Raw genomic sequence first — 13675 nt, 5'->3', positions numbered from 1 at the left:
GGAGGAGACCCCAGTTCCATTCCCGGGTCGGGAAGTTCCCCTTGGAGAAGGGATAGGCTACCTACTTCAGCATTCTTGGTTTTCCCTGGTGGCTCAGATGTTAAAGAATTTGCCTGCAGTGCAGGAGACCTGGGGTTCGAAACCCAGGTTGGGAAGATTCCCTGGAGGAGGGCATGGCAACCCACTCTAGTGTTCTTGGCCTAGAGAATCCCCATGGACAGAGGAGCCCGGCAGGCTACATTCCATGGGATCACACAGAGTCGGACACAACTAAGTGACTGAGCACCACACACCTCTGGCTTTGGTCTTCCCCATTGGTCATGTCCATGTCCCTTCCTGCCCAGAGTCTAGTATCAATGATGAAATCCAGTAAACTGACCATTCCCCAAAGGGGGTAAATATTACCTCTGCCCACAAGAGACATAAAGGGAGAAGTTAATTTTTATCTTACTAAATCCATTGAGTTACTTCATATTGGTGAACAGTAGTATTCTTAGTCAGCTGGACTGAAAACTAGATACATATCTGAGATGGCATACAACCTACCTGACTTTTCTCCCCTCCTTCTTGAAATACTTAACTGTGCATTTTGTACCTTCTTTATGGATCGTATTAGAAATGGTTCCATAGCTGAATGAGGGAGCAGACCTTGGGACCAGTTACACTGTCTTTCATTTTGAAAAGCTGACAGCCTTGTTAGAGTTAAGTAGTTTGTAAAATGTTTAAGAATTCAAAATAGGGGAAATAACCTTTGGTGCTTTTTGCTCTTAGTCAGAAATTCATCTGAGAAGAGCATAATCTTTATGCCAGAGGGACCTACAGGTCATCTCACTAATAAATGGTAGATCCAGAATTATAATTTGGACAGTCTGACATTAGAACCTACTGTTTATCACTAAACTGTGTTTCCTCTTAGCTTCTCTGTTCCAGTAGTATCTGGTCTGCTCATAGAAATAACATGGCTATAGCATGTTTCTTTGATTTTTTCTTTAACCTTTTTTATAACTTAGTTCTTTGATTTTTTTTTCCCTTAATGTTTTATCATGGGCAATTTCAAGCCTATACAAGCAGAATAGTATTCAGAAATTCCCCATGTGTTCATCACCCGGCTTCAGTAGTTATAAACATTCTGCCATGTATATAACAGAGTACTGATAGTCAATAAATTGAATTCTTGGATGGTTGCCCTAATGAACCAGTCTTGTTATGGAACTTCTTTTTATGATTGGTTCACTTAGTCATGAGATGGTATTCCAGTTCTAAAGTCTGATACATCAGAGCCCTGAAGGTAGAATTATAACATACTTCTTATGCTTGTCTAGTCTAGTTTCTTAATATGCTAAATAGCACAACTTCTTAGGTTAGGGGGAATATAATTTTCTAACTCTTCAATGGTCACTGAAGGAAAATCTTTCTATCTTTTAAAAATTTTGTTTCTCTTAAGTTTTCATTTTGAACCAAGATTAGTTTTTCATTTTTCAAATTGCTTTTTTGCCTTTCAGCTTCAACTTTGAAGTTGTTTTTAACTCACATTCTTCATCTTTTCTTACCTGTAAGCCTGTTCTTGATTTCATTTTAGTATAATTTCCAGACTTCCTCATGAGGCTTTGGCATGTTAGAGATTAATCTGGAAAGAAATTTAACGAGACTGATTCACATTACATCTGATTTCTACTGCTTTGTAAAAACCAAAAGCATGGCCTTTAATTGCCTCACCATGTGATTTTGGGAACAGAATGTTCAAAGCTAGGCACAAATTTCATCATATCCCTTACATAATGTTATATGGTAGAACCAAGAGAGACAGCTGCTTCTTTCTTGATTACAGATCCTGGACAGTGATTTGTCTCCTTGTGGTTCCACATTTCTCTACTGGTAACTTGGATAACGAGCGTTTTCCTTATGATGTCCTGTAGTTTATATGTAGCCATCTAACTGTACACTGTTACATAACTCTAAAGAGTTCAGTGAATAGTCTATATTTCTATCAGAGGTACTCAGGACATATAGTTCATAGCATCTTGCTTGCTTCATAAGAATTCAACATTTGCTAATGCATTTGTCCTGTCCCCCCCACCCTCACCCCCACCCTGCCGCTCATGGCATCAGTTAGAGTAACTTAGGGTATAAACATGCATAATTGTACACATGTTTTATGGGAATAAGTGAAAACCTGTTGAGAGGTTGTGACTTACCCAGGTTGCCCAGTGTTGGAGATAGAATTGGGATTGAGATTTCTTAATTTGACACAGGCAGCTTCCCTAAGAATGTATATTACCTACGAAAGATAACCAGTTATTTGCAGGTCAGTTTGAGTTTTGGTTTGGATTTCTAGCACAAATGTAAATTATAGACATTATTGAACTGAACTTGCCAAAATAAGAAAATTCTATGAGCCAAAAGCAGAGGCTTCTGATTTCCTGTAAAAGAGCAACATACAAGTATGTTTTGTCACCTCGGGGTTTTCACGTCTCTCCAGGCTTTCAGGTCTCTCTCTGACACCATCAAATTTGGATATCTGAGTTCTCTCAGAGGGACTCCTCATCATCCGTCTTCATTAACCGCTGAGCCTGGTTGACACAAGCTGAAAAACAGTGAATGAGAGTGGAAGCTCATGCTCTCAGGTGGCCAGTTGCTTCCTTATCCAAGGATGTGACTAGGATGGGGCGTGCCAAGTTGCTTCAGTCGTCTCTGACTCTTTGCAACCCTCTGGACCGTAAGCCTGGCAGGCTCCTCTGTCATGGGATTCTCCAGGCAAGAATACTGGAGTAGATTGCCATGCCCTCCTCCAGGGCATCTTCTCAACCCAGGGATCAAACCCACACCCTTTATATCTCCTGCATTGGCAGGCAGGTTCTTTACCACTAGCACCACCTGCCTACCATTTGTGAGAGAAGGCTCCTCCTAGCCTACAGGCCGAAATCGGTTTCAGGGAGAAATCCTTTCACATTTAATGTAGATCCCTGTGTATTTCCTTTGTCCTATAGAGAGGATTTGTCATTTTCCCCGGTGGTCTCCAAGGTATGTTTGCATTGCTTTGAGAAGGATAGAGGTCAGACACAGAACCCAGCACCAGATGCCTGGGAACACATACTGGCTGTCCCGCCTATTGGCTGTGTAGCCTTGGTCATGGTGTTTAACCTTTATAAGCCTTAGTCTTCTGATCTGTAAAATGGGAATAGTAATTGTACCTACCTCACAGGGTGTTTGTGAGAACTATGCCAGGCATATAAGAAATGCCCGAAAACATTAGCATCATTGGTACCATTGTTAATGTTCTCTGTAGACAAAAGAGAGCAGAAGAGCAGGAACGTAAGATCTCCTCCCTCTGGGAGAGGGCTGTCTAACCTGCCCACGGTTCTAGCATCAGGTCTCTTAAGAATTCAGGACCCTCGGTGACCATTGGACTACATCTCCAGTTTACTGGGTGAATGACTTATCATGTGAGCTTAGTCTTTCACGAGAGAAAGCAGCGGAGGTGAAGAAGCCATGCCAAGGAAAACCCATTAGCAACAGTGTCGCCTCACATTTACCAAGGGGATGCAGGGAGCCGTGCACAGACCGCGGTGCGAACGTCTCTGACCCTCGGAGGAGTTCACGCTTCTCCACCCGGGACGTGGAAGGGGATTTGAAGAGGGCTGTGATGTGACGGAAGTGGCAGTCGTGGTGTGCTCCTCAGACTGTAAGATACAGGCTAAGTGGACCAAGAAGAGCCAGAGGAGGGGTGAGTTCTCCAAGAAGGCAGATGACAGCAAAAGAGGAGGAGCTGGGGAGAGCCTGCTCGGGGGAGACAGTAGAAAGACATCGAAGCTGAGGTTACTGAAGTCACAGGACTGGGTGAGAAGTCGCAGGACTGGGTGATGTCAGGGAACACTTGGTGGAAAATAGCGCTGCAGCGGGGCAGCCAGAAATGAGTCCAGCGGGGAGGCCTTGGGGGTGGGCTTTAGAGCAGGTTTGGGACACTTTAGGTGGAGGGAGGGTAGACACCCAACTGCTCGTGCCATACCAGCAGCATCGTGCACTTGCTTCCTCCACATGCTGGGTATAGGCAGTGGGCAGGCTGGGTATTGAGCTGGGACCAGTAGGCTGTAAATCTTGCTCCGTGTGTTGTTTGTAACTTACTATAAGAACAAATATGTAAAACACAAATCTGAGAATAAATGCACAATAACATAGGGGATAAACTACAAGATAGACGATGAGTGATTGGAACTGGGGAGGCTCCTTAGTGATCCTTCAGAGGCGAGCAGAGTTTTAGGGAAGATGCTTGGGTTGTGGGTATTTTGGGAAAGGACGTGGGGAGCAGCCAAGGAGAAGGCGGCTGAGAAGCGTCGCTCTTGACCTGTGGAGCGTGCTTCAGGCAGGTCCAAGGCATGGGGCCAGGAAGTAACATGGCCTGTCATCCATGGAGCTTTTGAGGAAAGAGCAAAAAGCCAGCTTTGCCTGAAACAAATAGGAGTAGTAATGTTTGGGGTCAGAGAGAAGTCATTAAGTTTTGGCAAGAAAACAGACCCTTGAATGACACCTGAATTTGTGTTTTCTCCTCCTGTCCAACATCAGAGATGCTGGCAGGATTTTGTGTGGTCTCAGACTAGCCTGGATAGTGCTCACAGTCCAGGGAAACAAAACAGTCCGACTGGCTGGTGCATTGCCTTCTCTCCTCAGCCCAGAGGTGGACAGGCTTCTGGGCTCCTTAGCAGCCGGCACTTCCTCGGGAAGTGTGCACTTCTGCAGACTGAACTTTGTTGTGGTTTGATGGTTTTTAAAAAAATGCAACCCACAAACCAAAACAACCCTCTTTCCCAACCATATTTTCCACTCTGCCTTCTTACCAGGGAGATGGAATCTTCCGTAGCCTTTGTTTCTGAACGAGGCCACAGGTAATACGCAGCTGTAAGAGCAGCCCTTCCCTTCTCAGCAAAAGGTTCAGGATCCTGAAGGTATGCTCACCACAGAGCCAGACTTTGGTGTCTGGCCTGGAGGAAAAAGAGGCCTCTCCTCAGATCCCTGTCCAGATATCTGTCTCATAAGCGGTAGGTTTGTTTTCTTTCCAAAATGTCCAGCCCATCCTGTTCTCCAGCCTTCTAAACAAATGCACTTAGAACACATGACATCTCTCTGATTTAAAGGGACAAAATACCTCATAAACAAACCCTGCAAAACCTGGGCGCATGACAATCAGTGTGGGGTGTGTGGGTAGATGGAATTGGTTCCAGACAGTGCCTGGATTAGAAACTAGATTACGTGCTATCTGTTGGCCAGATACCACTCTCTTTGCCACTGAGTACTCTTTTGGAGGAAGCTGAGCCCCATGGAAAAGACTGAATTTGAAGTTAAGGCCTGGATTTGAGTATGGGCTTTACTTACCGGCTGTGAGTTTAAACAACTCATACCAACCCTGCCTACCTCATAGTGTCGCTGTGAGGATTAGAATGGAAACAAGGATAGATAGTGGGTATAAAATTGCACTTTGAAGTGTAGGTTCCCTACAGAGCTACGTGTGTGTTTTTGTTTCATTTTGCTTACTAAGGTATAATTCTTTTACTAAATAATAAAATTATACTGTTCCAAAATAAAAATACAAAGAAATATATAAAGAGGACTCTTGTTTCCATCTCTGTCACTCTGTATTCCCTTCACCTCCCACGTCTTTCAGGTTCCCATTCTCTTCATTTCTGTTACGACTTTCCAGTGTGTTTTAGTGTACCGAAGGTAGCATATCTTATCTCCCCGCTCTGCACCTCCTCACTTCACTTAGCAGCGTGTCTCGGAGGCCTGTCAGTATGTTTCCACATCAGTGCAGTTTTATTATCTTGCATTGTCTGGATGTACCATAGTTTACTTAACCAGTTCCCTTACTTGATGGAGCTTGGGTTGCTTCCAGGCTTTTGCTATTACAGACAGTATTTCACAGAGTTTATCATACAGTGCTTAGAACAGTGCCTGACAATAGAAAGAGCTGAATGTTGTTGTTATTTAGTCGCTGTCATATCAGACTTTAGGACCCCATGGACTGTAGCTCACCAGGCTCCTCTATCCATGAGATTTCCCAGGTAAGAACACTAGAGTAGGTTGCCATTTTCTTCTCCAGGGGATCTCCCTGACGCAGGGATTGAACCCACATCTCCTGCGTTGGCAGAGATGTTCTGTACCACTAAGCCACCAGGGAAGCCCAAGTTGAACAAGTATTAGCTATTGTTGTACATAATTACATGCATATTGTGTGCATGCAGGTACTGTGTGTCTATAGGATGAAATTCCAGAAATGGCATTGTTTAGTAAAGAGGGCAAAACACTCGAATTTTCCCATCCCATAGGGGTTGTGTCATTTTGTATATTTGTAGCATACTCCATACAAATGTAAGGCATGCTTCACACAGTGTAACTAACAGAAGTAGTTGACAGATTGTTACTACTTAATTACCTTTGAAATTGTGTATGTTCATAGCTGTGTCAAGGCCTTAATGAGTGGTTTTCATTGAGACTGTGTTTCTTATGTTTTCTTACCACTTACCCTATGTTGCTTTCAATTTTTTTTTTTAATAGCAGGGAAATGTTTTATCAGTTCAGTCTAGTCGCTCAGTTATGTCCGACTCTTTGTGACCTCATGGACTGCAGCATGCCAGGCTTCTCTGTCTAATCACCAACTCCTGGAGATTGCTCAAACTCATGTCCATCGAGTCAGTGATGCCATCCAACCATCTCATCCTCTGTTGTCCCCTTCTCCTCCTGCCTTCAGTCTTTCCCAGCCTTGGGGTCTTTTTTAAGGAGTCAGTTCTTCGCATTAGGTGGCCAAAATACTGGTGACCAAACTGGTTAAACTATGGTACATCCAGACGATGCAAGATAATGAAACTACTGATGTGGAAACATCAAACAAAAATGTTTATAAACATAACAAAAAAAACTCAGAAGCCATAAAGGAAAAGATTGATAAATTTGACTTCATAAAAAACAAAAAAAAATTTAGTACACTAGAAAACATCATCAACTAAATTTTAGAAGGCAAAATGCATAATAGGAAAAATGTTTGCAGTCATTATATTAATATATAGAGCCCTATTACTGATCACTGTGAAAATGGCAAACATACCAGTTAAAATTAGGAAGAGGTCCCAAACAGACTCTTTACAAAAGAAAACTGAATGGCAAGCACGCACAGACAGAAGTTCAGATTGGACCTAAAAAGAAAGTTGTAATTATATATACCCACTATTGATAAGGACATAAAGAAATTAAATAGATGATTAAGGATGGACACAGAGGTTTAATTACAAAATTGTTTATAGCAGTGTTGTTTCTAAGCATGAAAAGATAATTCAGATTCCAGCAATAGGGAATTAAACACATTTTGGTTTTACTCATAAATTCAGCACTTAAAAATTATGGTGTAGATAGTTTTTTTATTAATATGAAAAGAGCAATATTGAAAAACAGCATATGTGATACTCTGTGGTATAAGAACATTATGCTCTCATTTTTATTAAACGTATAGCATCTACACATATAAATTTTTATCAGAGGATGCATATGGGATTTTCCAGGCAAGAGTACTGGAGTGGATTGCCATTTCCTTCTCCAGGGCATAAAATCTAACTAGGGCCCAACCTGAGCTTCCCAGGTGGCACTAGTGGTAAAGAACCTGCCTTTGTAAAGACCAATGCAGGAGATATAAGAGACGCGCGTTCGATCCCTGGGTTGGGAAGATCCCCTGGACAAGGGCATGGCAACCCACTCCAGTATTCTTGCCTGGAGAATCCTATGGGTAGAGGAGCCTGGTGGACGAGCTATAGTCCGTGGGGTCACACAGAGTCAGACACAACTGAAGTGACTTAGCACACATGCACAGGGTCTAACCCAGGATGGTGGGATTGTAGGCAGTTTTAAAATGTATATTTGTCATCTTTTCATCCACCTCTTCCTTCTGCTCCTCTTCCTTCATTTTATCATCATCCTCCCTCTGTCCTTCCAAGATTTTTCATAAGGAGCATTAATTGGATAATCTTTAAGGAGTCAAAAAGCAATATAATATTTCAGAATTTTGAGGGGGAAATCACCTATCCAATGATATAAAATTATCATTGTTTTTCATGTTTTCTCCCCCTGTGTATTTGGAGTTTTAACATAGTTATAAAGGATACACTATTTTTATATACTTTTATTACTTAAACAGTTTTTCCATGTTACTGCATAGTCTTTCTAACTTCATTTTAAATGACTGATTAATATTTTGTGGAGTGATTTCTCACTATTTATTAGGAAGTTTGAAATATGAGACAAGTGTCAGTGAGGCTTTCCTTCCCTTTCTGGGAGCCTTTCTTCAGCCTTGAGTTATCAGCATCAAGTGAAAGATTGGCAGTGACTTAATGAGGCCTCAGTCGTCTGGCTTCCTTAGGTTCAGGCAGCCAGACAGATTCATCACAGCAGAACAGATAACTTGATTTTGTCATACCTTTTTTAAAAATAGCAACAACAACAAAAATTGAACCACAAGTAGTTTGTTAGTGAGGTGAAGTATTTCATAGAACAAAATAAAACATTTCTCATTTATAAATAATAATATATTTATCACCTTAATTTATGTCTGAAAGGTTTAAAACTTAGATCTTTGGTAGGATTTCAGAAAACTGATTTTTTAGGGTAAAGTTTTTCTTAAACACACCCACTGGAATCCCTTCTGTTTCTGAGTGCATTAGGCCTAACCCATCTAGAGCTATGTCTACAGATGCTGTTTCTCCCTTTACAGACCCATACTGCTCTTTCTCTTAACAGATATAGAAACGTTGCCAGTGTCTTTGAGGGACTGTTCACTTATTTTATTTCTTCCTCTTCCTTTCTTTATTTTATTTTCTTGCGTGTAAGCAAGACATTTAATGTTTAAACAAAATTTAATTTCACCTTAGTCCCTAAAGCTGACTTTCTTTATCTGTTTATCTATTTGTTTCCCTAAATGCAATGTCAGGATCCTTGGAGCAGATTTTTGTTTTCCTTTATTGTTTGTTTCTTTGGTTTTGGGGAACGCCAGTTTCTAATGGCCAAGGTACAAGAGGGCTAGAAGCTGCAGCTTTCCTCAGATCAAGATGGCTGCTGTAATCCGGCCGAGTGGGCACCTTGCTGCTCCTCTCCACAGCACTCACTCGGGTTTCAGACACACTGATCCTAATCTTCTCAGTCAAACTCCGGGACACGCAGTATCAACAGTTAGAGCAGCCACAAGGTCATTATCTACCCAGGGTGCAATTACTCCGCAGCCACCTAGACTGTGAGGCTTTGTGGGTCCCCAGAGAACTCATATCCTGAAGAGAGAGACTAATCAAGGCAGGTCCTCTTGGCAGGGACCCTGAAAGGGTGGATTACAATTGATAGGAGTTTTAATTTGTGAGGACTTAATCTTATCTCCTGCTTTTGGAACAAGATAGCGTAGATGTACTTATTGTCCATTTTCTTCGGGCATTTTTTGAAGACTCATTTGATTGTGTGATGATAGTATTGTCAAAAGGACACAGAACTTTATTACATGAATCTGCCTCCATCCTTCACCTGCCTCACTGCCTGCCCCGAGCCCCTCTCAGGATTTATTCAGTGAGCATTAGGGTGAGAGGAAGGATGCCTAATGTCTCAGATGGTATGGCACTTAGTAGCCTGGTCTCCTGACCACTGAAAACTCCTCATGGGCAAGGCAGATGCTGAAACTTTTTCTCAGAAAGCATTTACTTAGGATGCAGCAAGAAATGGTACTGGCCGGCCCTTCAATTTACCAAGCCTTGGCTGCCTGAACTCAGTGGCAGTGACGTGGGTGATGTGAGAGGCCAGGGACTTGGGAACGTTTGTATGTGTTCTTCCCGGTGTCTCCTATTGAGAACGGAGCCCTGGATCATGAGGGGATCGTCGTGATCTGACTTGGCATGAGCCCTTGCGCACTTTTCCTGGCATTTTTTGGAGAGGGCAAACACGCGGTGCCATGTCAGGATGAGCCGCCTTGACTCCTGTCGGGGAGGGGCAGAGTGCGGCAGAGACGAGTTCCCCGAAGCAGTTCTGTTTTCAAGTTAAATAATGTCCTCTGTCATACCATTTAGTTTATAAAAGTAGACTTACCATCACGTTGCCTTTTAATTATTTAAATCAGCCTTGCTTTTAGGGCAGCAGTTCTCAGAGTGGGCCCTGAGGACCCCTGCCAGGTCCCTGGGACCCTTTTAGGACATCTACAAGGTCTTCCTTCCTCTGACAGCATATCTGCATGAGGCCAGATTTGCTGCTTCTGCTTCATCCAAAAGAACAGTTGCAGCAGATTGCACACAGAAGCAGATGTAAGAATTCAGCTGTCTTCTGCATCACAAAGTAATGCCACTTTCCTTACTAAAATTTATTTTGTATTGGAGGATATAATTAGTTTTTCCTAAGCGAATCAATATTTATAGCTTTCTGTTTTAATTTTTAATATTGTAAACATCAATAAATATAACCCACATCAACAACTGTTTAGAGTCCTCAGTAGTTTTAAGTGCACAGTCGTGAGCCTGGGGCCAAAAAGTTTGAGAACCAATATACTAGAGGACCACCTTAGGAGAAATACCTACCTCTTCTCCCTCTCTCTTGGTCCTCTGTAGTGGAAAGTGATATAGCACAGACCTAGATTTGCACACTTGCAGAGAAAAACGGCTCAAGTGTCTAGTATATAGCAGGTGCCAGCTGTGGTAAGATGATGATGAAGATCGCTAGTTACTATGAGTGCTCGGCATGTAGGTAGTAACCTGTGTAGGTACATACTTTTGTCCTCTGCCCTCTCCATGGCCGATCCTTATTTTAAATACACACTTTCATCTCTTGCCTTAATTTCACTCTTTGTATTAGCAATGCCTCAGGTGAAGCATTTCCCCATTTCAGTTTGGTGGTGGTATGATCCTGAAGAGGAAATTATGTTGTCCTAGTGAGTCTAGGGGCTTCCCAGGTGGTGCTGGTCGTAAAGAACCTGCCTGCCAGTGCTAGGAGGCATAAGAGACACAGGTTTGATCTCTGGGTCAGGAAGATCCTCTGGAGGAGGAAATGGCAACCCACTCCTGTATTTTTGCCCAGAGAATCCCATGAATAGAGGAGCCTGGTGGGCTACAGTCCATAGGGTCACAAAGAATCAGATATGATTAAAGTAACTGAGCCTCCCACCACTAGCGGAGCCTGTGAGAGTCTCCCTGGTGGGAAAGGGCAGGTTCTAGGGTAGATACCTGATGACACCATACTTTTTCTCAGCTAAGCCTCAGTCTGGGGTGTTAGTACTGCTGTACCCCTGTTCATTCCTACCACTGGAGCGATCCATAAATCCCAGGGCCTCAGCAAGGAATATAGGTCAAGCGACTGTTTATTCTTCACCACAGATTTCCTCCTAAGAAAGCAGAGACGCACACAGTATCATCTGCAAATAAACGTCTCCCTGGGAATGAAGACCAGACCTTGTCAGGATTCCCCTGATGGCTTAGCTGATTGTTGGATAGAAATTTATGGTAGGGAGGAAGGAGAGAAAACAGCCAGTGATGCTGAGAAGGTGGGATGGGTATGCTTGCCTTTCTGGCCCTAGAGGTTAACCCCCTACATATGAACAAGAAACATTTCCACCTACCTTCAGGGTCATGGACTCACCCTCTGTGAGGCAGCCTGAGCAGTGGAATAGCACAGGATCTTCGGTCCAAGGCCCAGCTCTGAACTTCACCCACGTGACCTGGGCTCATCACTTAATTACTCTGAGCCCCAGTTTTTCTAGCTGGTAAAAACATAACCCTGCTGTCCTGTCTGCTTTGTAGATTGCTCATAAGACTTCATCAGGGGGCTTCTCTGGTGGTCCATTGGTTAGGAATCCGCCTGCCAGTGCAGGGGACAGGAGTTCAATCCCTGATCCAAGAAGATCCCACATGCTACAGAGCAGCTGGGCCTATGAGCCACAACTACTGAGCCTGAGCTCTAGAGCCCAAGGACCACAGTTGCTGAAGCCCATGCACCTAAAGCCCATGCTCCAGAACAAGAGAGGCCATCTCAACGAGAAGCCTGCACACCACAACAAACAGTAGCCGTGCTCACTGCAACTAGAGAAAGCCTGTGTGCAACAACAAAGACCCAGTGCAGCCAAAAATAGATAAATAAAAATTTTAAAAATAATCAGGTTAAATGAAATTACAGATGGGAAAGCTGAAAAACATGTACAAATGCTAGCTTTGTGAAAGATTTTCTCATAGTGCCAGTAAGGTTTTTGTTCTTTGCCCCTTGCTTTCTGGACTCATGAGGCTCCTGTTCTCTTCTCCAGGTTACCTGTGCATGACAGATGAGTGGTTCTCTGAGTACGTCTACGAAGTGGTGGTGGACAAGAAGCATGTCCCTGAAGAGGTGCTAGCTGTACTGGAGCAGGAACCCATTGTCCTGCCAGCCTGGGACCCCATGGGTGCTTTGGCCAAGTGATGTTGCCTCCAGCTTTTCCTCTTCCCGTGGGACCTGAAGTAGCTGCAAAGGACAGATCCAGGGACTGAAGCCAAAGTGACATAGGTGACTGTGTGTTCCCACAGGACACAGTCAGACTCTTGGATTTCTACTCCAGGAACCTCGTTGGGAAAGTGTGCTTTATGCTGAAACAAAATATTCTTAAAGAAAAAAAGGGAAAGATCAGGTCACACTATCTACTCTCCTCATCTCCAACAGCTCAGGATCTCTTAGCATTTTAATCAGATGTAATTGTTTGTCTTAACTCTGTCACACTGGTTTGGTTCTGTGTCTGTGTTAATAAGGCAGGAGAGGATGAGCAAGTGAGGTGTGTGGAGAGAAAGCAGACCTAGTGCTCCTTGTTCCTAGAGTAGAGTGGGGGGAGGGTGCCCTAATATTTGAGCTCTCAAAACTGCATGCTGCCTGACAGTATCACTGTCCCTCCTAGGTGGCAGTCACTGAATTCAGTTTTTGTCAAGGTAATTCTGAACTGAACTGAATTCTGTGTGCCTCAAATAGCCCAGGAATGGGAGGTTGATCAAAACTGACATGATTCCTTCCAGTTATTCTGAACTGTGGAGAACACGGCTCTACTTGAGTCGTGGTTAAGTAGAGGGTTAGAGAGAGTGGGTGAGAGAACAACCAAAACCTTATCATGATCTGAATTATAATCATTAGAGGGAGCTCTCGCCAAATGGTTCAACTTCTGCCTCTGGAATTGGGAGTTGGGTGGGCACAAAAAGGGGGTATCATCCATTCTTTCTGACAACTAGATGGTGCTGAGAAGCTTTTGAATAAAACACTTTGCTAAATGAGAGTATGTTGGCTTATTTGACCTGAGAAGTGTGTGTTTATTTGGCTCTAAAGGAAAGTAGCCAGGAGGCTCGTGTTCTTGAACATTAAGAAACAGCAAGATGGTTCAGAGCTTCTCTGCCTTGGCTTCTCTGTGGGATGTGTGATTCTTCCCAGCCTGTGCGGATCCTCACTGGCTTCTGCAGAGGGCTTTTAGGCACCATGTTTAGGAGAGCTGGTGCCTCTGCTGCTTAACCATCATTTCTCCAAGCAACAGGATCACTGCAAGAGTGGGAAGTAAGGCTCGGCTGGGTCCAGCCTTAGAGTGGGCTGAAGAGTATGTATTTTACTAAGATTGGCCTCTCTCACTGAAAGCAAAGAAATACAGCATCCTAATCAACATTTCTGTCGGTGCCTGAGTCCC

General features: G+C 43.4%; 1 protein-coding gene across 1 annotated transcript in view; it reads left to right on the top strand.

The window, feature by feature from the left end:
• BLMH (bleomycin hydrolase) overlaps positions 1 to 13274 on the top strand; it is a 41174-nt gene extending 27900 nt beyond the window's left edge. The window contains exon 12 of the mRNA XM_061142999.1: positions 12290 to 13274. Coding sequence (XP_060998982.1) covers positions 12290 to 12441 — 152 coding nt within the window. The 3' untranslated portion in view covers positions 12442 to 13274. The remainder of the gene's footprint in view (positions 1 to 12289) is intronic.
• The last annotated feature ends 401 nt before the right edge of the window (positions 13275 to 13675 follow it).

This window comes from Dama dama, chromosome 5 (assembly GCF_033118175.1).
Source record: "Dama dama isolate Ldn47 chromosome 5, ASM3311817v1, whole genome shotgun sequence".
In the NCBI taxonomy this organism is placed as follows: domain Eukaryota; kingdom Metazoa; phylum Chordata; class Mammalia; order Artiodactyla; family Cervidae; genus Dama; species Dama dama.
Note: the sequence above shows the minus strand (reverse complement) of the source record. Positions and strands in the feature narration are given on the sequence as shown.